General features: G+C 39.6%; 1 protein-coding gene across 1 annotated transcript; it reads left to right on the top strand.

The window, feature by feature from the left end:
• Positions 1-361: 361 nt before the first annotated feature.
• vax2 (ventral anterior homeobox 2) lies at positions 362-25,696 on the top strand. The gene is made up of 3 exons (XM_061710535.1): positions 362-1,410; positions 5,417-5,604; positions 21,646-25,696. Exons 1-3 carry the CDS (start codon positions 1,176-1,178, stop codon positions 22,138-22,140), a joined length of 918 nt encoding a protein of 305 aa, XP_061566519.1. The 5' UTR covers positions 362-1,175; the 3' UTR covers positions 22,141-25,696.
• Positions 25,697-25,881: the final 185 nt, after the last annotated feature.

The raw sequence follows: 25,881 nt of genomic DNA, 5'->3' as shown, positions 1-25,881 counted from the left end.
CTGAACAGATGCCTTACATTTCCATTCCAGTTGCACCTTAGGGCGGGCGCACTGCGCTCACCAGGCCGGCGAGGGGGCTGACAGTCGGGCATGGAGGCAGCAGCCCTCGGAGCGCCGTGGGGAAGCCCACGCCGCGCTGCATTTGGCTGTTTGCGGCGCGGAGAGAGCTTACAACCATCGTCTCATGTCTCCGTGCACAAACCCCGGGCTCCAATGCCTCTCATCCTCTTGTCAAAACGTGCCCCGCCGGCCGGCCAATCAGCGGCCGCCATACGTTGACAGGAAGTGACGCCGGGTGATCCTGCCCTCTGTAAAATACACCGTATCAGCAGCAACATTATCCACACATCTCTCATCAGCAGCCCCTCTCCTCTGTTTGTGAAGGCGGGGTGCATCAGCCGGCCCGACGTGCATGGTGTTTCTGCTCTAAAAGCAAATCCCCCCACAAAAAAACTGACAAGAAGCTTCATCTGAGTGCAAGTGTGACCATTTCCCATTTCCCGACAGTAGCCCTCCCGAAGGCTCTCAACTCAGACATCTTTCCTTGTGCGCTTTGCAAACGCAGAAGACCACCGACCCCCTTCTTATGAGCTCCGAGACCATGCAAAGCCAGAATCCGCAGAGAGAGCTGCACTGAGAGCCTGCTGCTTCGGACAGACCAGGGGAAACTTTTCTTCCTGGCTTGTGCACGGTGAACTGTGACCGCTGAGATTTTTTTTTTTACTCTCTTTTTTTTTTTTTTTTGGTCCACGCTGCCTCTGACTTTATTTCTAGGTGGCTGGGCAGTGTGTGTGTGTGTGTGTGTGTGTGTTTGTGGCACCTCCCCGCTCCCCACTCCTTCTCAGATCTCCACCTTGTAGCTTGCAGGCTTCACCATGGACTTCTCCTGCACCTCTCGGTTACTATTAAACTAAGAGCCCGAGGTTTTTCCACTAGCCGACTTTCCCTTCCACCGTGCGTCATGCCGCGACATCTGAAGCGCCAACCGGTTCCGCTGCAGGACCGCACAGTCTGTTTGTAAGTGGATCTATTTGTCTTTTTTAATTCAAGAGAGAGGTGGGCATGCTCTCCTCGCCTCTGGGAAACACTTCCAGCGAGAAAAAGTGAGCGGCGGCGACAAGGAGGAGCAGGGAGCGCCTGGCGCAGAGACTGAGACTTAGAGCCTATAGTTGTAGATGTTCGACCAGGCGACGCCGATGGGCGATGGGAGCCACCGCTGCGGCCCCAACCCGCTGTGTCCGGACAGGATGGACACCAAGTGCCGCAGCGAGATCGGGAGCAGGTCCCCGGTGCAGAGCTCCACGGACACCCCGGGGACATCCGCGTCCACGCCGACGTCTTCCAGCGAGGACGGACACGACAAACTTTTGGGAGTGGACCCTGACTACTGTCGGAGGATCCTAGTGAGGGGTAGGTGCATGGCCGCCAGCTATTTACAGAGTTTACAGTTTACACAATGTCTCACCATCAATTTATCTAACATGTAAAAACATAATAATAACTATAGATTAACTCTAGACATCAGCAAATATTGCAAGACTAATAAAAAACAAACAAATAAATTAAATATGAATTATAGTTTGGAAAGTAAACTCATTAAGCATTGCTTAATACATAGTTTAAATGCACCTTTAAAAATTACATCAAGACACCTTTCAGACTATTTTCAAAACTAGAAAACTTTCATATAAAGCTAATGAACTCGTAATTGTAATATCTAAATACGTGGACGGCAGACCTGCAGCTCATATCAACATGTTATTGTATTTATTTATTTTTTCAAAGAAGCATCAATGGGAAATTAAATCTCTTGGCAAATTATTGACTGGTGTAAGCACGTCATTTTCTTGCACGTGGTACGTGTTTGCTTTTAAAATCGTGCAAGAGTGCAGATGTTTAAAATCACAGAAAAACACTGGACAAAAGTGGAGCCTGCATGCAGATAGTCATGAGCATCCACCGCTGCTGTTGTGCTGCTTTCAAGGGCAAGACAGATAATTGAAATAAACACACATTTTTTTGTTAGCAGCCACTGTAACGTTGTGTTTGTGTGTGTGTTTGTGTTTGTGTAGGTGTGTGTGTTTGTGTTTGACTAGGCCAAAGTCAAAATAGAAAACATAAATGTAGGATAACTTGAAAAATATCTGGAAGCTTGAAACATTTTTATTTTAATTATACTGGATACATTTCTCAAAAGCAGTAAATGAATACAACTGGTAAATGCTCTTCACACACACACACACACACACACACACACACACACACACACACACACACACACACACACACACACACACACATATATATTTATATATATATATATATATATATATATATATATATATATATATATATATATATATATATATATATATATATATATATATATATATATATATATATATGTGTACATTTTCTTTTTATTAAAATTAGATAGTAAATCAAATATAAATAGTTACTGGCTTACATATGCTTATTTATCTTCCTAACACTCATTGCAATTCTTTTTCTTTTTCTTATTGCATTGGGCCCCCATTAAGAAATTATATATATATATATATATATATATATATATATATATATATATATATATATATATATATATATATATATATATATCCTTACATTAGCATGGACAAAGGAATAATTTAGAACCGTATGTTTTGAGAATATTCTGTTGTGCTTTATCGTAACTCTCTATTTAATGAATTTCGAAATTGTGAGTGAGAAAAAAAATGTCTTAAAACTCTTCTCCATCAAAAATCCCCATAAAAAAAGGAAAGATGGATAATGAAAAGAGCTGCAATTGGGATATGTTTAGTTCTACTATTGATGTGGCGAACAGCCTGATTTGGACAGAGTCAATATGTCGGCCTTTTTTTGGTGGCAGAATGATGCCGATGATGTCACTACGGCTATTGGATGGTTTTGTCTCGTTAGTCGTGCAGAATTGGTATAAATACAGAGAGAAAATAGCTCAATGAATCCTGTATTGTCATGTGTGTGTTTGTGTGGGCATATGTGTGTTTGAGGATAAGGATGGGGGCAGGAAATGGCAGAAGTGAGAGAAAAAAAACTAAAATTAAACTCTGATTCAAGTGAAAATTGTAAAACTATTTGCTATTTCAGGCAGATGAAGGAAAATACCGATAAAATCTTAACTATTCGTCCTTTTTATCTTGTTTCAGAGTCGTATTGAATGCTAGAGGCAATCATCCGTCAGATTTCGATGCATTTCGTCCCACAGACACATTGTTATTATTTCTGGACCTTCCTGCAGATGTATTTAATCATAACAGATCTGTGAACGCTCAGCAGCGCTGCTCGACACCATAGCTGCAGTTTTCAGCGTCCATCTGAGTTGGAAGAACCGTTTGGGCAGCCATGTGAGTGGCTTTTGTTGGAAATGTAATCCAGTGTGTAGCGATCACCTGCAGTGTTTGGATTTATTTTTGAATCCGGGTCTGGGTGCTCAGGTTTCTTTTCTTTTTTTTTGCCGAGTGCCCGGGGTCACCGGGAGGTCAGCAGGTCTGTCTGCAGTCTCTGCATTTCTGCTCTCTGCTTCACAGGAGCTTCCACGGCCTGAGATACTATATGGCTTTTAGATCGATGGGAAAACATCTGCATGCATGCATGCGTGGGCTGGATGTATAGTATTTTATATGGCGACTTAATGCTCTGTCACGTGACAGAATCGTATTTATCCCTGCGTAAATAAAAGAGAGCGCATGACGTCGCCCAGGCCTGCAGGCGTTTAAACAGCGAAGAAAAACGGAATATGGCGGCAGGAGGGAAATATTAGTGCGCTCCATAGAGTCAGGGAGGCGTAATGGATGCATTTACTGTTATTATTCACCATTTGCAAATATATAACCTATCTAAAAAAAAAAAAGAATCATTTTTTCTTACCCTGTTATATGTTATGAGCCTAAATGTGTCACCGAATCTCATGTAGCTGAATACAAACCCACACAAGGGGAAACAAATGATCTTGACGTGTAAATAAATAATTAAATGTAAAAATAAATAAATGTAAACTTTTCCTGATCCTGCAGTTGTATCCCTCCCACACAGTATGAAGGGCAATAGGTTCAGTTTTGGGTTTGTTTCATATTTAATTCAGGGTTCTTCATATTTTATTAGATTGTATTTTTTATTCATTTAAAACCCGTATAAATTGTCTGGTCTGCGCGTCCACCTCAATGTGATAAATACGACAAATGTCCGGTTACTGCGCCTCCCAAAAGCCCGGGGATTCTGCGCTGTTATCCAATAGGAAAGTAGATTAGTATTTTTTTATTTATCTATTTTTTTTTTTGGACGATTCACAGCGTAGTTATTTGTACTTTGTTTTGCTCCAAAATAATTTTGAAATAATACATCAATTTGAACTAAAAAGTCTACGAAATGTGAAAGTAAAATATTTGAAAGTAAAATAGTGCCCAGGGCTAAGGAGGCGGGGGGTTTCCCTCCTTCAAATATGCTCATATTAATAGTGACAAATATGTGAATTAATTTAACTACGATTAAATATTACAAAAAGTTACAGAATTAAATTCAATGTAATGCAAGGAGCAATGATACTAAAAAGTAACGCCGGAATACAACCTAATCCCCGAGTGGAAAAAGGAAAAAAGAAAAAATAAGCTTAATGACACTTTATTCCGGGAATCCTCAGTCATAACGATGCACAACTATCGGAACAGACTGAAGCTCAGCTCTCTGCTCTCGTGCAGTTCGAGTATCTGGTCAGTGGGGACTGTCGGCGAACCATGAATCAAAAATAAGGAGGAGACATTAAGAGTTTCTGCGTATCTTGCCAATGTCCACACGAGCAGTGCAAATGTGTGCATTAGTGTCATACATGAGGGCAACGAGCGTTTTCCCTCTCTGTGGCCTGTGGATGTGCACCTGCTCCGGGCCAAAGATGCAACACATATTAACCACTTCTTTCATTTCCACGTAACACACACGTAAATAAACGGAATTAATGTCCGTTTATTTATTTACATTGATAGCCACATTTACATAAAAATAAAAAAATAACGGATTTGAGTGATTTAAAGGACTGAAGCACGTTTACTGTTATAAACACAAATGTGCCATTTGGGCATATGGCCCATTTGTTTGTTGTTTTCCAACTCAGCTAAATGGTACAACTATTATGATTGATCATATAGCCTTTTTTCCCCAACTCCTTGCCTGGTAACGTCCCCTACGCTTAAAAAAAAATCCTCGACCTTTTGTTTTTGTCTTTAAAGCCATAATAAATACTCCAACTCATGCATCTTACAGTCTTGCTCCCGCACCAAAGTGTGCCTACGTTACCGAAACCTGCCAATAAACACAAATAAAAAGGAAAAAAAAAAAAAAAAAAGATAATACACTGACGCCAGCGTGCTTTCCCTCTGGACAGACGCCAAAGGCACCATCCGGGAGATCGTCCTGCCCAAGGGCCTGGACCTGGACCGGCCCAAGCGCACCCGGACCTCCTTCACGGCCGAGCAGCTGTACCGGCTGGAGCTGGAGTTCCAGCGGTGCCAGTACGTGGTGGGGCGGGAGCGCACGGAGCTGGCGCGACAGCTCAACCTCTCAGAAACACAGGTGAGACCGGGCGGATTTTTTATTTTATTTTATTGTGAAATAAACTTCTTCAGTGTGGGATAAAAAAAAATAAAAAATCCACGCTTAATTATCTTTTAAGATTTTTCAGGCCAGGAATTGTTCGAATTGTTTGGTAAATGAATACCTGCTTTAAGTCCCCACACAGGTGGTCTTGATTGCCAGTCATTGCTCACAGGTGTGTGTGGAGGCTGTAATTGGCTCCTCAGCCAATCAGATGAGGCCACATGAAAGCCCTTCAGGCCATGGCACATTTTATAAACAGAAGCAATACTACTACTACTACTACTAATAATAATAATTATTATTATTATGATTATTATTATTATTATAATTATAACAAAAAACATTATTCAAAACATGAATACTAAACCGAGTCTCAAAATGAAAACCGTCCTCTCTGACCCAGTCAGCCCTACCAGTATCACTGAGGAGGTTTTCATGGACTCCATTTACGACAGTCTCATGCATATATTAATGTTCCCCACAGATACAGTTCATTTAGCTGCACGTGATTAAAAATGAAAGCCCCATGAAACACAAAATCTGTTCATCCAGTGAATAAACCGTCGATGTTTGCACCTGTTTGTATTGTAAAAAAGAGCATAAAGTGACTACAGCAGTTCATCCAAATCTGATGGACTTGAGGCAATGTGTAGTCATGCAGCATGCATGGAGAGCAGAGCATTCAACATTTATCTTTAAAAAAAGAAGAAAAAAACCCATCTTTTAGATTGTATATGCCCGCGCCGATCCCTGTGCCTCGAGTATTTCATATTGTACCATACACGTCCCATCCCTAAAGCGTTTTAAATAAGAATTATATTATTAAAATGTCTTACAAATTCGAGAATTTCTTTTTTTTTCATTTTACTTTTAGCTGATGACGGATTCAAAATACTTTAAATGTGTGTTTGTATGAATTTCCTGCATCATGTTGGGTTTCATGCAAACTTCATCAGATACGCAGAAATACACTTGTTGCACCTGCAAACTCTGAGGAGTGATATGTGACGGAACAGAGGAAAGCCCACTAAGGTGGTGCAGGGATGGAGGTATGTGTGTGTGATGGGTGCTGCTCATTAGAGATGACTCCAGGGGTGTTAATGGGAAGGTCTGCGCTTCCTGCTGCTCCCGAGGAGGAGGCGCGGGGCCGCGGGATTGGTTGACAAGAGCCTGCTTTGACCTTCAAGTGCGATCTGACTCATACAAGTCTTTATTTCCGTGATGATTTCAAATATCAGTAATATTTAGCTGAAATGTACGAGCTCCGCCAAGCAGCTGTTAAATTTGGCTGTAAGAAGCTTCTTCATTTGTAACGTTTATTTCTTTGTTATCTTTTCTAATCAACGCGTCATTCAAGGCTGATCGCCCGCAGTCGCCAGAAAGAGAAAAAGAGAACTATCCGAGTTTTGGGCCTTTCTCAAAGACTCGTTAGAGCTGTTTCAGGAGGCCACTAATGTTTTCACTTCCTGATTGAAGAAAGGTTCTACATTTTCATAAATTAAATTATATTATATTATACTATCTATCTATCTATCTATCTATCTATCTATCTATCTATCTATCTATCTATCTATCTATCTATCTATCTATCTATCTATCTATCTATCTATCTATCTATCTATCTATCTATCTATCTATCTATCTATCTATCTATCTATCTATCTATCTATCTATCTATCTATCTATCTATCTATCTATCTATCTATCTATCCTTTCACTTCAAAAGAACTTGGATCAGCTTGGAAAAAGCTTCGCATTTGCGCTACTATTTGTATTCATTTATCAAATCATCAACTCCTATACGAACATACTGACATTGAAATCCAATCGTGAACTTGTAACCCGTTAAAGTGATGAAGTTGCAATCAGCAGATTTGTCTGCTGCAAAGTGCTGAAAGTAAAATTTAAAAAGTGAATGGAAATAAAGAGGCTAATATCATGCAGCTTTTTTTGGTTTGTTTTTGTTGTTTGTGAGGTTTGGGCTAAACTCTTGTTAAAATCTGGTTTCATGATGGTTTTTATCTGCAAAAACGTCAAAATGTTCAACCAACGTTTTTATTAAATCACAAATTACAAATTACTTTTTTAGATGAAGAAAGTGCAGGTTCATCATCACCAAACGACAGGCGCTATGGTAAATAAACACAAATATACTTACAACATATTCATACACTCCACTATTTGATAATTATTTTACCTTTTTGTATTGATTCATTAACAATTTGGGGAGACTTATTCGTTGATACAATTTGTAACTAAAATTGTTTGGTCACGATTTCATTGTATTAACAATGAGGCACCACAGGGATTTGCTCATGCGGGGAAGCCTCAAATCTTTATGATACGATGTTGACATGAAAGAATGAACACAACCCCAAACAATCAAGTTTGAGTAAATGGGCCTAAATAAATAAATGAATAAATAAATGAGTAAATAATTGAAATCAATTCTTACGTGTCCACAAAAGAGGTATGTCCAAGAAAACGCAAACTCACGTGAATTCCCCAGATTGCGTCTAAAACCTTTAGGCGGATCTCCACTGCCTTCAGACATTTCTGTTCATATTGTTATGGTGGTAAATAATTAAAATGGGAGTGCAGACTGCCATTAAAAAAAAAAAAAAAAAAATCACACACACCCAAACAAATATGTGTAACTGAAATTTACGCTGCGTTAAAAAAGTCATATATACATTTATAAATAATAGCCTATATTCAGAAGTTATGTGGAGTTAGACCGCCATTATGTTCAAAAAGGAACAATAAACTGGGTGGAGGGAGAAGCCTGCTCGGTACCTGTGAATTATTAAAACAATCGTTAAAGACGCGACAGCTTGCCTGTTTGTCTTTTATATTCCGCATCCTCAAAATTTCTTTCTTTCTTTCTTTCTTTCTTTCTTTCTTTCTTTCTTTCTTTCTTTCTTTCTTTCTTTCTTTCTTTCTTTCTTTCTTTCTTTCTTTCTTTCTTTCTTTCTTTCTTTCTCTCTTTCTTTCTTTCTTTCTCTCTTTCTTTCTTTCTCTTTTTGGTGTCCAAGTTTTATTTACTCCGAAGTAGCTCATTTCCAACACATTTCCCTTTGAACTTTTTTTTCGTTCTCAATCAAATGCCCCTTATTGTAAATTCCCTTTTCCCACGCCAATAAAGCTTTTATTTATTTATTATGATTGTTTTATTCACCTGTGGTCGCAGCCCACTGCTGCAGGGCAGCGTCTGCAGTAACGCGTTACTGAGTAATCCGTTACCAGCTCGGAGCTCTCCCTTGGTCCCGGCAGGTGGCTCCCCGCTACAGGGTAACACAGCAGGAGGGGAGGGGGATGGTGCACATACACACACACACACGCACTCACACATACACACAAACACACTGCACGACTCAGGAGGGAGTGTGCATTTCTGTAACCCCGATTTCCGTCGAGGACTGATGGCTGTTTGCTGAGGTGTCAGCTCTTGTTGTGAAGGTATGTTCCTGTCTGTGGAGTTTACTGCTGCATGGTAAGTCCTTACTTCTGGATGTAATTCATGTTGCATTGCTTTTTGCTTTTCAGTTTGCCTTGTAAGTAGCATGTTATAAGTACCCTGTGAACTAGATACTTGTCATTCCAGCTGCACTTTTAGCTTCAACATGTTTCCTCTCCGCAAAGCTTCATGCTGTTCAGTAACTTTAAGCCCTCAGGCAGCCGTATAGCTGAGCTGATGCACAACGCACCACTGGATCAGTCTGCTGTTGTTTGCATCCCATATATGAAGCAGATATGGATTTAATGGTTGCCATGCAGTGTGGAATCGGTTTAACGTTGAAGCAACCTGGAGGCAGCCTGGTCATGAAATATGTTTGATCTGTAATATAAATCCGGGTGAACAATGCACAGATGGGAGTAAAGGACTGCTTTCCATCACCTTTTTTCATACCTCTGCTTTTATATAGACATTTTCTAAATATACAGCTTGCAGAGATGCTGCTTAAACATGTTATGTCACAGATGCACAGCTCCAATAAGGGCTCAGTGGGGAATCCCTTATCTGTCACGTTCTCTTTTAAAACTGCGGCAGATGTGCAACTATAGTAGCTGAATGTGCAATAAATGAAGGATTTAGGCATGAGATGTGCACATAGATACCCAAACCTTTTGCTTAGTACCACGTGAATATCTTTATTTTTCTAAATTGAGGCTGACATATCTGTTAGTATTTTAAGTATTATTCTTACACACATACAACACATCTCAACAAATCCGGGGTTCATGAACTATTCATTTAAAATCAAATGCTAGTATTGTTGATATCCAGTGAGCATATTTCTACGACACACTAATGTGTCAAACTGTTTTCTGGGTTAATTACTTGAAAGTGTACTCACATTTGTAGTGTCAACATGTTTCAGCCTTCCACGTGCACCACTTAGAAACTAAAATTGCGCTTTCATGACAGTCAAAATGTAACGTTGTCATTGTGGAATAGAACAATATCAGTGTGTGTGATTTCATAGAATTTAACAAGATATAGCTGATAAGTTAAAGTTTTAATGTCAAACACGTCACTTCATGCACGTGTAAAAGGCATCCGAGATCAGTATTGCACTTATTTTTTGTTTGTTTGTTTCTCCAGTCCAGTGACCAAATTTGGACATTTTAGTTTTATATAAACAACCTATATGTTTATATTTTGAGTTTCAAGACAAAGAAAAGCCTGTGTCACCCTCATGTTCATGCTTGTGCTTCATTAGGAATGTGTGAGGTGTGGGTTGGCTGCTTGGGAAGCCAAAATATGTGGTCTTGGTGCCAATCCCTAACCAGTAAAATTAATCAAAAGAAAAGTCAGTTGCATCACACATGACTCAGATTACATAGTGACCCTGCTGTGGATGGTAAAACTAAGTGAGACAAGGGATACTCAGCACTGGAGTCCAACTTTTGTCTCCTGGATGATAATTTCAGTGGTTCCTCAACTCATCCAGCCTCCAGATTCAGATGGGATGTGCAGTAACAATACATCATAGCCAGGTTTAAGCAAGTTAAATATCTGAAAAGTTTAGACTTTATCCATGAGATAAGTAGTTATTGTTCCTCTTGTACACTGATCCTCCATCATGTGACAAAGTTGTTTACATTTACATACATAAATGGCATAAAAAGGCATCTTTCTCACTGAAAAAGATATCCACCGAAAATGAGAATCTTGTATGTATCTTTTTTTTTTACTTAATGTCTCTGGTTTGAAGGGAAGTTCTGACGGGGCAGTTATTGGATAAAATGGTGTCAAGCGCAGACCACCTTGAAGCATTTTAGAGCTTCTGCTGTCTTACTGAGACGTTTGTCAACTGTTGTTAGAGTGAAAAGCAATTTGCTCTCACGACTGGGTCGCTTGTGTCAAATGGCCAATTTCTTGAGGTTTAATTTAGTGATGCTTGTAAAGCTTTCTAGTGATACTTCGTGTTAGTTTTGCTTCGTTTCAGTCAGTGCCACAGGCAGAAGTGAGGTCAGAACTGATGTCAGACATGTACATCCAGAGCTGCGTTTGGCCTGTCATATATCCAGTATATCTTTCAAAAACATTAACTCTGCCAACCGCAGTCACGCTAAGTAAGTCAACCTGTTGAGCACAGTTTTCTTCTTGGAACGGTGAAGTGCAATTACATAAAAAAGGTGATGCCTGATTGGATTTTGGTAACAGTTGCTTTACTGTTATTGGGGCGTCGGTGATGATGCAACTTCTAACAGTCCCTCTTAGGCTCTGGCTTATATGAAGGCAGGTTTGAAAATTGTGAAACTGTCACAAAAGTACGTTATCAGTTCTTGTTTTTGGACATGACCGTCTCATTCGGTGCATGGATACAAACATTACGAAATATAGAAAGCATGATCTCCCTATATTTTATGAAACTATCATGAAGGGAGTGTTTCAACTTTAGAAAAAATACATGCATGGTGGCTGGATGTGAATCAACACATAGAAATTGATCTTTTTTTTATTTCAAGTGGCCATATTATGAAAAAAAATGCTCAAGAAAACAAATGGTTATCTGAAGTGAAGAAAAAATCGTAACATATTCTTGTCTGTTTGTTGTTGAGGCAATCATATTGGCCATATATTCATGTTTAGCTGCTGTACGTAAAAATATAAGTAGTGTACATTTTCAGCAGAGATTTCAAAAGTGTCTGATTTTGAACCGAAACGCATGTTTGAAAAGGGTACTTTGGTACTCTTGTCTTGCCGTTATTTTGATCAAATCATGTTATAGACCTTTTATTAATACCTCAGGAAACTGAGTAACTTTAGGACAAAAGAGAAAGAAGAAAAAAACGCCACAATATGTTTCCTTTAGATTTTAATTGTTCATTCACTGCTTGATTAGCTTCAACCAGCCAAAATTGCAAGATATGCCTTGAGAAATCTTTGGATATAGTGAAAAAAGTGTCATTTTAAAACTTTTTGCTGGGTGTCAACTCAAACAAATTGCGTTAAAATGGATGAAACTGTTTTTGTAATGTCCATATTTCGAGAAATGGTCTTAAATTGAGTGTCAGCATGTAATAGCAAAGTGTCTTGAAGAAAAAAAATATTCATCCATCATCTCTAACCAGGACAAGAAAAATTGCTGTTTATCCCATTAAATTGATATGTTGGTTTGTCTATTCATCTGGCGCATGTCAGATAAACCCTCACCTCATTCATCAGCTGCAACCCTAACATTTTTCAACCTGAATTATTTGGGAGAAAGTACAAAACAAATGTAGAACATAATTCAAGAGGGCTTACTCTCAATTTTACGAGGTCAACAAGTTCAAGCTGTAGAGTTTTAATCAGTGTCTGTTTCATCTGAGCAGATACTGCATCTTTCGTGCAGATCCCTGAAAGCCACGGGGTTGGTGCGCTCCGTAAATCTGTCCCTCCTAACAGACCTTGTCATGATCTGCACATGAGCTCCACCAAATCTTCTCAGAGTGATGACGCCTTTTCCACGAAAACTGATTAGTCTGTAGGCGATGCTCTTATGCATAATGAATGCTTACCTTGAAAATAACCTGGCCTGTTGCATGTTACCATGGCAACCCGCTTAGGTGTATAGATAACCACCATCCCAAATGTTGGTGAGGGTCAATCAAGTGAAGGCTTCTTCTCACACTTGCTGTATATGTTGTTTGTTCTTTATTTTCCTAAATACTTTTATATACTTAAAGGAAACATTAGATTCTTCTTGTGTCACCACATCAATCTCCCTCTACTTCTCCCTGCTGACAACAAAGAAGACAGGATGACACGTTATGTTTACATGTGTGTCTACTTACAGTGAATGTCCTCGTTGTGTGTATTGTTCTCGGCGGCGGCCCAGACAGACGGTGTCTGGCCACTCGTCTGGAACATAGAGGGCCCTGCTATGACGTCCAGTCCTGCAGATGTAGCGAAGAGGCGGCTGCACAGGCCAAGGATTGTGCAGGCACTCAGCATAGAGAAAGGAATAGGAAGGAAGCCTCACAGACAGACATACAAACAAACAGACACTTGTTGCTTTTGTGCTTTCAGTGATTGGACGTGGTGTTGGAGAGACGAGGCAGAGCGTCATATTTAAAACGCAGACTTTTGTCCAACTCTGTGACGCTCAGGAACAAACCTGTGAGGCGTTGATTATCTAATCAACTGATTAGATAATCAGAAGAACATAATAGCAATTAAGTTTTAGTTGTCTTTGTCCTTAATGACTCTCTCTCGGCCTGAATTGACTTGCTTCATCAGCTTCTGGCAGCGCGAGGAGCGTCTGTGATAGTGGGATAGTGTAATTTTCCTAACGTACAGAGCAGCATGCAGTCTTTCTCGCTGTGAGAATACGAAATCAGAAAAACTGGGTTCAAGGGGGGCTATTACAGTGGCTCAAGTTTAACCCCAAGTTGTGCAGTAATAAGCGTGATCAAACTGTTTGGTGACATTTATAATTTGTTGATGTGCAGCAAAAAGACACCTGCAAGAGAGTTTACCAGCTGGCCAACAGGAATTCTGCATTCCTCAGAAATTGCTTGCACAATTAAAGATACCGGGTGGTTGGGGGGATTGATCCACAACAATAGTTAATTTATTCCTGGATTTGGAAGAAATTTGTACTCAGCATCGTTAAAACCCTACTTCAATATTGAGCAATAATTATTTTAGTAATTTCCACAAAACTAAATATATATAGTTTTAGTTTTCTATGAAATAAACGGCGGCTTGATGAAATAATAATATCATGATATGCAGAACTTATTTTGCCTGATATAAAATATAGAATCTCTGTAAACCTTTAATTTAATATAAAACCAGTAAAATAAAGTAACTGACTGTAACATGAGCAGTAAATAAAAAAAGGAGCACTTCCAAATAAATGAAACAAATACTAAAATATATTTTCGGGCCTGTTTTGTAGTTTCAAATGATTGAACGTGTGAGCTGTTTTAGTACCTCACAGAACAGATCAGGTAAAATGTAAAGATTATATTTTGAAATCTAAAGATGCTTCACTGATGCAAAAAATCATTCATTTTTATTAATGTGATGAATAAAACATTTAATAATCGAATAATGGAAGCTAGTTTACAGTGGGGTGTGAAAGCCATCAAAATCTATAGAAAAATGTTCATTTGGTAAATTTTTAGAAAGAATCACAAAAATGATTTAATTTAGCTCTGAAGTTCAAACATGAAAAAAATCATAAATACCAAAATATTTCAACTACAGCTTGAGGAACCTCCAAGGTCTTGTGGACTTAAAACTTTTGTCATTCTTTTTTAAAATCAATAACATGAAATACCCATCGTCTAAGGTATGTCAAATATGATCGGATAAAGATTGTAGGTTCCAATGTTGCATGTGTAGGTGTAAATCTTTCCTTTTCTTCAGGTGAGGAAGAACCCCTCCCACACATTTTATTAGAATAACATGACAGCCGGACAATAAAAGTTGTAGCACGGACCTAAAATACAAGAATGAAACTTTTTTATGTTCTAATGCACCATGTATTTTCCAGTTTTGGCCACAAAATCAACTGTGAGTCCTTCAAAAGAGAGTAAGAGTGAGAGAGAGTGAGAGAAAAGGAGCCACAACGTCATAAGGCTGAATGGCGAAGACACGATGACATTTTTAATGAGGAGGATGAGAAAGCTGAGCAACTGGAGTGACATGGAACATCCTGAACATTTTAGTTTTTTTTAAATGCCGAAGTGGTTGGCATAGGTGGGCAGGAGAGGAGGGAGACAGGGAGGAGGGATGAAGGGAGAGATGGGCTTCATAACAGCCCCAAGTGCTTTTGCGCTAAGGAGGATTAGTCAGCCATATCTACTAGCCATTCTGTAAGACGGGGTTAACCCCCGGCTGAACCATGACCGGACATGCTTCGAGGTTTGGAGGTCAGATGAAATGTGATGATGATGATGATGAAGATGATGATGATGAGGAGGATGAGGATGCAGTGGACAATAATAATGCAACAGTTTTGAGGAAGATGATCTAAGGCTGGGAGGGAGTGTGAAGTAGGGGCGCTGAAGAGGAGCGTTGCTCTCCAGACTTCACGAGTAGCTGACAGTTTAAAACATAACAGATTCACTTTCAATTCATTATTCACTCTTATAGCTCCTATTCAATATTTATTTATAAAGTTTATATAATATTTGCAAGGCATTCAGTTATCTGTTTTTATTAATGAAATCAGAATAGCTAAAGTCTCCCCCCTTGTTGGACAACAATATGAAATTAGGAAACTAATTCGGCATAATGACCACGTTGTAAAAATGCTGAATCCTTTTGAAAAGGAAGGATATATTTCATAATAAAAGCAATCTGGCTCAAATTCTTAGAAAGGCACGAGACTAGGAGAAAGACAAGTAATTAGATGATTTAAAAAAGCGTGACAGTGCTTTTTATAAGGTCGCTGGAATTACATGATTTATTTTGAATGTAAGTGTGAGAGGTTTTCGTCTAAGTCTACTTGTGCCGTAAAAGCATCACATACTCCACAGCTGAGCTGCCACTGGCTCATTACATTACTGAGGGAACGCTGGCCGGTTACATACAGTTCAGTGGCCCCTGGTGTGCCTGGTACAATCTCCACGGGAAAGTGTTTTCATTGTGTGTCCGTCACATGCCTGGGATCAGGGGGTCTGAACAGGGTCACAATGGGAGCAGCAAACTGCTGGAGGGGTTCATGAAAAGTGTGAAAGATTCACCAAGTGTCCGTGTTAAAAAGGTTACTGACGCAACCCTGCATTCACTTTGTGTTATCAGTATAGCATAGCCCGAACATAGCCCGAAGTGTGTTTCCCGACTTGGATGTTTCAGTTAATGCTTTCCGTTGTCGTAGCTCATGTACTGAGTTGCCACATTGTGATCTCTGGCTTGGCACGATGTTGTGTCAGGACAAAGCTCGGCTTAGGTGAGTTATTGAACACACACATGCATACTTACTTGTTCTGCATACTGGGTCTTGATCTGGCTTAACCTTTCTACCTCTAGCCCAGTTTTCCTGCCTGCCTGCATTGGATTCAGAGCATAGGCCTCTGATTGGTTGTCCGCTGCCCAACTGGCCTGTGAGCTCATGCATGTCTGCCGCATCATCTCCCTCACAACCTTGAATGTACCCCCACCCCCCATATGTGCCTTCGCCCCCATCGCTTACATTTTTAACGCCTGTCCCATGCTCGCCTGTGAGCTCTTTGTCCAGCCCTGCAAAGTCCCACCTCTGTCTGTCAAAAGGAGCTGCAAGGCTTGTTTGTAGCATCACATTTTTATTCATATATTACTGTAATTATACAGTGTAATTCCAAAAGGACTTTCACATTTGAGACCTTTTTTTTTTTTAAGTTTTTGCTTTTTACCGACACTAAAAGGCATGTGTTCCCCATAAAAACATACACAGAACATTAGGTTATAGCTATAAATTAGATAGAAACTTAATTGACTTGCCCTTTTCCCCATTTAAACAGATGTAATCTTTACTGAGTACGGTGAAAGAATTTAACCCACCGTTGTAATTTTTCCACCGCATCCCTCCCGCCACCAGCCTCGCCAGCTTCAGTCCGCACGTCTTCACCAGGTTGCCAGCAGTGCCCTGCAGGCCAGAGGGTGAAGCTTGGGGCAAATGCAGGTCACACCACATCCAGATCTCCCCCGGTAATCTCTGCCCCAGCTCTGAACCCTGGATCCCATTAAAAAGGATTTACATCCAATAGTGTAGATGTACCAAATGCAGTATTGCTTTCTTCTGCACTCCTCCAATCCTTTCCACCCTCATAAAAAAGAAAATCCTGTAAAAAAAACCCAAAAACAAACAAAGAAAAAGAAAAAGAGACAAACAATAAGAAGAAGAACAACAAGCATCTTTCCATTGTTTTGTTTTTTTAGCAGTAGAACTGGGTTGTAAGCAGAGGCCACACCCACAGCGCGAGGGGAAAGGAAAGGGATTGGCTGGCAGTTTCATCATCTGTGAAAGCCTTTTATGGGATGTGGGTGCTTTTGGCAGGCGTTGGCGCATGAGTAAAAAAGCACATGGAGATCTCAGTGAGGCAGTGTGTGAGCTAACGAGCACGAAATCTAGACTAAGCGGAAGGAGAAGATCATTTCTGCCGTTTAACCCACCCTCCTGTTGTCTCCCCCCGCCCCTCGTCTTCCCTCTCATCTCTAATTTCCCTCCCTCTGTGTCTCTTTCTGGTCTTCGCAGTAAGATTTGCTGTACTCCTCTCTGAGCTGTGGGATCTTCTCCGATCCCATTATTTGTGTCATGGTCAGTAGCTGAAACTATGATCTCACTTGCCTACCTGCATGCTGAGCCTACCTTCACAGAGGGCTGATACCGTGGTTAACACCTGCCGGCCTAATGACCATCTCACTAGCAATTGCTACATTTCCACGCCGTCTCATGTGTTTAAAAAATGTAACTCAGAATGAAAATTGAGCAAATGTAACTCAGTATCCACATTACACTGCATAATATCCACAAATATATCACTTATATGAGCAGCCAGTCCCCTAACCCGCCTTAATGATGTTTAGTGACAATTACAGACTGGCATCCCTCCAATGGACCTTCTCTGTGTGATCTAATAGAGCTTGGCCTTTCAACACTTGTTTTGTGGTTTTTTTTACTTTATATTTTAAAGCAGGCATGGGCATGGCCATGTAGAAGCGATATAGAAGCGACATCAATAACAAGACATCCTATTTCGCTTTCTTTTTTTGGTCTAAACAAGGCCCATAAAGTGCAAAATCAACATCATTCTGTATTTGAGAATGTGCAAAAGGTTTCTATTGATACTAAGACGTATGGTAAGACTAAATAACGTTTAGTTTGATTGCCTCTAGCTCTAAATGCTGATATAATGTATTTTTAACAAGTTGCCTGCCACACTGGGAGATATGCTGATTTTGCACTGCCATGAAGATTGCCGCCTCCGTCAGCATCTTGTACATTTTTCATGCGAGTAATTCCTCTCAGTGGTGACCTCCTGTGACTCCCCCTGTGCCCTCAAATCAACACCCTGCAGGTTCTTCACCTGCTACAAAGCTACAGTACGCTGTGCTCCATCAATTAAACATGGAGGAAGAAGGGCAGCCAGAGTTTATAGTTTTCTCTCAATATGCTGATGGGTTTTGGCATCAAACTCTTAAGTTTGAGAGGGGGCGGGAGTAGAAGTTTGTGATGGTTATGAACCTTTTAAAGCTGTATTTACATTTCAATCTTTTTAATTTTTGCTCCCACTCTGGTTTAAGACTTGGATGTCTGTTCCCTGGCCTCCAAGTCAAAGATTACAGCGTTCCTGCATGTTCTAGACTGAGTTATGTGTCTCATGGATTTACTACTTATGGGTTATGTGCTGTATGCTTCAAATATGACTGCACAGCTTGTTTTGGGCATGTAAGCAGGCTGCAGGATGATGTAAGGGTGTTGACAGCAGCAATCAATCAATCAAACTTCATTCATGTAGCGCTTTACAACAACACAGAGGAGGCCAAAGTGTCTCAAATAAAAAAATAAAAAAATCTGAGCAAATTTCAGTGCTATAACAAGACCTATCTGAAAAAGTGTAGAAAAGAATAAAATTAACTCCTAATCCAGGGTCCAGGTAGCAAAGCTACAGAAGTCACATTTCCAGAACAGTTTGCAATTGATGGTAAATTGCGGAAAATCAAAAACACGTTAACACCTTTATAAATCATTGGAAAACATCTGAGTGAAGATAAAAACAGCTTTGAACTTCTGACAAATACTATAGATAGATAGATAGATAGATAGATAGATAGATAGATAGATAGATAGATAGATAGATAGATAGATAGATGGATGGATAGATGGATACTTTATTATAATATACAGTATTATAATTATAATATAAGTCTGAAAGAAATTTAGGAATATGTTAATAATTGCAACAGCTGTCTCATGAACTTCTAGGTGAGGTTCCTCAGAATATTCATATATTATTTGTGTAAATTTCACAGGGGGGGAGACCCCCCCCCCCCCAAAAAAAAACAAAAAAAACATTTCAACTTCCGAAATATCACAATGAACTTTGAATTAGCTAACTTAGAGTAAGCCAATGTGCTTAAAGAGCGTCACAGCCCTTGTACACTTGATGGTTTGACACCGGTAAAGCCCAGAGGCCCCGTGCACTTAACTGAAACACATCTCAAAATCCATAAGTGTGAAAATTAGGATTTTTTCTTTTTTCTTTTTTCTGCCTCCTCGTTTAAAATGTGCTTCAGGAAACAGATCCCAAAGATCTAAAAATGTGAACCATCATGGCATGACCCCTCTAGTTTGACCCAAATACTTGAGATACTAATCCTTGTCAATCAAACTTACATTTTGACACTTAAACGGCTTCATCTAGAGTGAAAATTCAAATGCTTTCTTCACTCGTCTTCTTCTGTGACAATTATTCAAACCTCTGGACTGATCATAACTGATCCAGGACTAATTAGAGGGATGACTGATATTAAGTCATTAAAGAAACCTTGGTATCTTAAACTGTTATTTAAAAGGCAGGTTATTTTCAAATAAAAAAAGAGTAAACATATAATTCTGAAACCTGATACACCTAATAACAAGTGTGAATAAGAAAATACTTGAAAATTGACTATGAATGTACTAATTTGATCAGTGATTATTCTGGATTCTATGAAAAAAATAACAATTTCCGCACATTTCATTTTCCAAGTTAAAAAGAAATCTTGAGATTCAATGAGACTCAAAAGAAATCAGCTTTTTCTGGTCACAGACACAGTACTGACACATGGGGGTTTGTGGAAAATTATGTCTCTCCAGTGGAGCAGTCATTAAGTGACCTTCTTCTGGATGTCCACAACACAAATCTCCTGATATTTAAGTGTATCAATTATTCACATCGCATGTTGTTAAAGTGATGAGGTCAAGAAATGTAATGAGGTCAAGAAATAAGAGCATATTCACCGTCTGCTTGGACAGCAACCACTGCTGCATGTGGGTATATTGGTCCCTACTCAAAACTGTAAATCTGAAATTTCATGAAATTGCTATATGATGTGCTGTGTTTAACTTGTCTCCGGAAAAGCTCTACGGAACTTGACAACAGTGTCATGAAAAACTGATTTGCTTAAAAAAAACCCAACCCTTTCCACTATTAAGTTTACTATAAACTGTAAAGAAAATAAATGGACAAACCCCCTGTGAAACCATGCACAGGTTTTCTGAAGAGTGGTTCTAATTCTCATTTTTCAGAGGTCTGATTGTTTTCATAGTAACAGGAGCTGATTCCGCCCATATTTTATCCTAAAAATTAAATAAATAAATAAACACCTAAATTATGTAATATTCAAATGAATATGAAAATAAAATAAATACAAAATGTATTAATAAAATATTTACATTTTAAATGACATTTTTTTATTTCGTGACAAATTATTTCATATTTAGCAGGAGAGCAGGAGATCTTCCCCACCGCTGCATGGAGACCGCAAATGAATCACGCATCTGCGAAGCGGCTGGTTGATCCTGCACTTGCTCAGTGGCACTGAATAATAATATTCAACAATCAATTTAATAATTATAAAAGTGATTGGATTGCGCTGCATTGCCCTTGTCAGCCAGGTGAGGCTGGTGTAGGCCGGTGACTGCTGCCATCCCACCAAGCTGGTTAGCCTCTCTCAATATATCTGAGCTGCTTTTAGTTTAAGATATTTTATAGTATTCCGATCTGAACTATGAAGTGAAAGTGAAAGTCCGCCCCGAATTTAGTTACGTTTTGTTTTTCCTCTTTGTTGATGTTTTTACCGGGTTCTTGTTTTCTTCCGGCTTTTACTGTCCCTCATGAGGATGCGCTGATTTCACGACTGGCCACACCCGCACATAAAACCACGCCCCCTCAGTGGAATATAAAAACATGAAATAAAAGAAATAAAAGTGTCACGAAGTGTAATACGTAAACGTGACATTACAAAATAAAAGTGTTGTGAAATAAATATATATTTCATTATGAAATAAAAGTGCCAATAAATAAATAAATATATACCAATATCAAATAATTCGTCATCAAATAAAAAATTGTTATTTAAAAAGTAAAGATTTTATTAATTTTTTTTTTTATTTCAATTTCATATTCATTTATTTAAATGAATATTTCACAATTTAAGTATTTATTTATTTCATTTTGAATGAATCAGCGTTCCATACAAGTTACAGCAGTCTGTTAGTGCAGCTGCCTGAACAATAAAGCCATATCATCTTTAAAGAAAAACAAGACGATTATGCTCTCTTAGGTCATTATTCATAGCACAGGCGTGAAGTTCATGGTACGTACTGAAGTGATGTACCAAGTGTGTTTGTTTATTTCTGTTGTAAAGTTGGACATTTTAACGTGAGTTTCAGTAGATACTGACTCACTGTTAAAGCCATGCTGTCAAGGTTATTCAAGGATCTGCGTGTTTTGTCACTCTGTTGGTGTCCGTTTCAAACCACGTGTTGTCCCTTGGAGTTTACCGACTCTTGTAGTGATAAAGTGTGCATATTTTTTTTGTTTCAGGTCAAGGTGTGGTTCCAAAACCGCCGGACCAAACAGAAGAAGGACACCACCAAGGATTCAGATAAGCGCTCCTCCTCCACGTCTGAGTCTTTGGCCACCTGCAACATCCTTCGCCTCCTGGAGCAGGGCCGCCTCCTGTCGGCCCCCGGCCCACCACCTAACTCCCTCCTCGGGCCCCCGACTCACCCAAACGGATCCCTGCTCAGCAGTCCGGGTGGAGGCTCCTCCAACTCTCCTGGGATCAGCAGCGGCACTCCCCCCAGCTCCCTCTCAGGAGGGACGTTCGGCCTCTCCCTGCCCTCTTTGGGGGGCACCCCGCCGTCACCGAGGCTGGGCGTCCCACCGCCGCACTCCCTCTGCTTCTCCATGCCGCTGCTGGGGGGCCCCCATCATGAACTGACGTCCAGCTACGGCTGCGGCTCCTCGGCGTTTGAGCCGTACATGCGGCTGGACAGGAAGGAGGCAGATCTGGGTGGGAAGAAGACAGTCTCCTAGGTAGCAGGGCCCTGTTTTAGGGACGAGAGGAGACTGGGACTTAAGAGCTTTCCTCTCAGTCTCGTGAGCGGCTGCAGACAGGAGCAGAAAGCACCTCGGATAATGAAAAACATTAAAACGGAAGTGACAGGGTTGCTTTCTAGTGCTTTTTTTGCAGCAGTAACACAAAGTTGTAAAAAAATGACTTGATGGAAGGTGATGATTCCACTTTTCCACGTAAAAAAACAAACTGCTATTTTTCTTCAGGCAGAAGTGCCGTGCGTGTTTATTTCAAACGGATGTTTTCATCGCCACTCTCTTTACAGTGGTTGTACATGACTTCACTTTCTGTCCAGTGAGCTTGTATTAGTGACTTTTTTTCTTTCTATACAGGCCTGCATTTGCTGTTCAGGAAAAAAAAAGAAAAAAAAAGATACTTGACATCAATATTGTCTGAATGAGAAAAATGGTCTTTCAATGAGAGCAGTATGTACACATTTCTATTCCTGTTCAAGTGGCCATGATTGATTTTAGTTCATGTGCTATCACGATAGAAAGAAACCCTTAAAAAAAAGAAGAAAAAGATTGTAGCATTTTATTATCAGTCTGTTTGGTGTCCAGTCGTAGTTTTTGTAAAACCTTTATTTGGTTGTGTTTGTGTATGAAACAGTGTGTGGTAGGATCTGGACACACAGTGCAAACTCACATATCTAGATCTGACGGTTGAATACGAAATGACCAGAAAAGAACGATCAGTAAAGAAAGCGCAAGGAAGCCGGTAAGTGTTTGCCAAAGTGTTTACGGATAAAGCTCTGGAGGTGCCACGCTCGTGCCCCTTCCAATCAGCGAAGCAAGCTGAGAGAGGCGACCTCTGAACCCAGATTAACTTAGATTCACAGATGTCTCAGCGCTGAGAGAGACTCTAAATCAGATTCGGAGAGAGTTTGCGGACACACACATTATAAATCTTCCTGAAGCTCAAACTCAACCCAGAGATTTCTTTTCTGTCTTGTTTGGAGTCCGGCTGCAACTGTAGCCGATGGATCCAAAGAAAGCTACTCTACGACATTTAAGATTATTTTTTTTTTACTTCATTGCTTTCCTTTTTCATGTTTTGTTTTTTTCGTATTTGTTTTCTTATTTTTATTTTAGCACTTCAAGGACTCAAAGATTAATTGAGAAAAGTATCTTCCAGCAGTTAGGTGACTACAGACGTTGTGTGTTATAGTCCAGGTTGCGGTGCAGAATTATTTGACATTTGTCCATTTAGTTTAGATTTTTGTTTCATTTGTTCCATATTTTCCAGTTTGTGCTGATCCACCAGGTCGTCATATCCACCTCATATCCACCTTTTTCACACCTATTTCAGACGCGATAAGCTGAGGCATGACACAGGCGTTTTAACGTCTCAGTTTTCTTGAACTCGTTTCCTCTTTTTCCGCAATGACACTTGGCTCCAGCGGCTTGGCCTTTCTGTTATGAAAGGATTTTATCTGATTGCCCTTCATTGAAAGCACTTTATGTTTGTTTTGTTTTTTTTTCCACATCCTTGAATCTCACTTTTCAACTTTTGAAGTCATTTATTGAAAACCCCAGAAAAAAAAGAAAGGAAAACACCCCCAACCTTCACAGTTTTGCTATCAGTTTATATTCTTTTTTTTGTTTTTCTGATTTTAAAATTGAGGTCCCTCACTTAATGATAACTTTTGCAATTTTCTATCAAATATAATTTTTTAGTCTATGGATTTGAAGCTGAATTGACCTTCATGTGTTCAGATTTACTGTGCTTTCGTAACATTTATGCTGGACAAGGAAGAGGAGGGAACTGAAAGCATCAGATGTTTTATTTGTGTCTTCTACATGAGATGCTGTTTGTCCAGGTTTCTTTGTTGTTCACGGAAAGGCAAAAATCACCTGCGAGAACCTGCAATTTTCTACAGTTTACCCTCAATTTGTGTGTGTCAAATGGGTTATCGCCCTCTTTTCACTCTCCCGTCTCTCGTCTGTTTTCCCATGGATCTTTTCATTTTGTCTGACTGCAAGGTTTTTTTTATTTATTTTTTTTACATTTTATTTCCTCAGATGTGGCTCAATGTGTATTTAAAGAAAAGAAGAAGAAAAAAAGAACGGACACTGCCATGACATCAATTTACAATTGCGGTTACAAGTGAAGGCCGGGGTACTTTGCTCGGGCTGGCGTGTTCCCAGGTGCAGATGCATTTCCCAGCGAGCACGAGGAAAGGCATTGACCTCAGTCTGTCAGCTCGCTGGGCCTTTTTGCACCCATGTATCAGCAGCTTGTACCTGATAATTTCCTGTTGTAGTATTCAGACTTCAGCAATGCTGCAAAAACCCTGCTCACAGCTCTCTGCAGTAGTACACCTGTGCTCTTGTCGAACACTATTATTTCCTATAAGCACCATCCATAATTCACATGCTCTGGCATCAAATATTGAGTGCAGAAATGGAGCTGAGAGGTCATGGGGCCAGCTTCTCGTGTCAGGCTGCTGCACTCGTTCACAAATGATTTGTCTTTACTCACTACTGCATTGTCTCATTTAACTGCTGTGTAAACAGTCCCTGCTCTGGTTTTATATTTTTCATGGTATTACTTTTTGTCGTGCATCTGTGACTTTTGGTGCACAAAACGGCCGATACAGAAGCTCTTGATTAGTAAAAACTGCTCGTTTTTAGTTATTTCTCACCCGCTGTGACATAAAAGGAGCATAATATATTAAAGAAACAGGCTAAGTCTACTCACGCTTCATATTTCTCTTGAGATCCAGCACCAACTCCTTTTTTCTGGCACTGCTCAGCTGTGTTTTGTAATGAAAATCTGCAGTTACTGTTTTGTGCACTCAGCTAAGCAGAAGGAGGATTCTGTTTTTTCCAGCAGGAGTGCAAAAAGAGAGAAGAAGCAATGTAAAGCTTTGCATAAGATGGTGCAGAAACACCAGTAAGCTGGATGAATATCCACGTGACTGTCATGACTTTAACTGACGTTAAAAAGTTTGATTTTTGGTTCCGTTGATAAACTTCCTCTTTAGATGGTCTCTTCTCTTTCCAACTGTGTGAAAGTTGTTCTTTTTTTGTTGTTGTAAGAGATCTGTGACACCTTGCACTTGTTGAGGTTGTACCACTATTTGAAAAACACCACAGGCCTCCTTTTTCGCTCCCACTGCGTCATGATTTTTTTCTTGTTTGTGTGAACATCTTCCTTTGTTTCCTCTTGGTTTACAGTCTTCGTTATGCACAGCCAAGGTCCTGCAGAGGCCCTAACGTCTTTCTTTGAGCAGTAAAACGTAATGTCAAGTTAATAGCACCAGCTTATACTTACAATGAACAAACTCTATGTACATAGATATGAATTTATATAAATATATATATAAATGGGTCTTTGCACATGTTATCTCAATGTCTGTTCCATGTGAGTTTAAGAGGAAGAAGCAAGAAAAAAAACAAAACAAAAAAAAACTAAATGTGAAAGAAAGTTCAGAAAAAAAAGACTTTATATATGCTTTACAATTCTTTGTCTCATTAACATTTTGCACTTATTTAAAGAGGCTTACTTCAGTTTCTGGGCTGTCAGAGTTGTTTTCACGCTCTGCTAAGATATTGTACAATATGTATATGTATTTTTAATCATATGCATATAAATATATGTCTATGTACTTTGCTCCTTGTGTTCTGTTTATTTCATCCTCTTCACCATCTCAAGGCCAGATGTACATATTTATTCTTTATTTTTAACACAACATGAAC

Source organism: Cololabis saira, chromosome 20 (assembly GCF_033807715.1).
Source record: "Cololabis saira isolate AMF1-May2022 chromosome 20, fColSai1.1, whole genome shotgun sequence".
NCBI lineage: Eukaryota > Metazoa > Chordata > Actinopteri > Beloniformes > Belonidae > Cololabis > Cololabis saira.
This window is presented reverse-complemented; position numbering and strand designations above follow the sequence as displayed.

Bases quoted from the DNA above. Each gene is read 5' to 3' on its own strand.
- vax2 (XM_061710535.1), top strand. From the start codon at position 1,176: ATGTTCGACCAGGCGACGCCGATGGGCGATGGGAGCCACCGCTGCGGC. The intron at 1,411-5,416 runs GTAGGTGCATGG...CCCTCTGGACAG, and splicing joins TCGGAGGATCCTAGTGAGGG to ACGCCAAAGGCACCATCCGG. The intron at 5,605-21,645 runs GTGAGACCGGGC...TTTTTGTTTCAG, and splicing joins TCAACCTCTCAGAAACACAG to GTCAAGGTGTGGTTCCAAAA.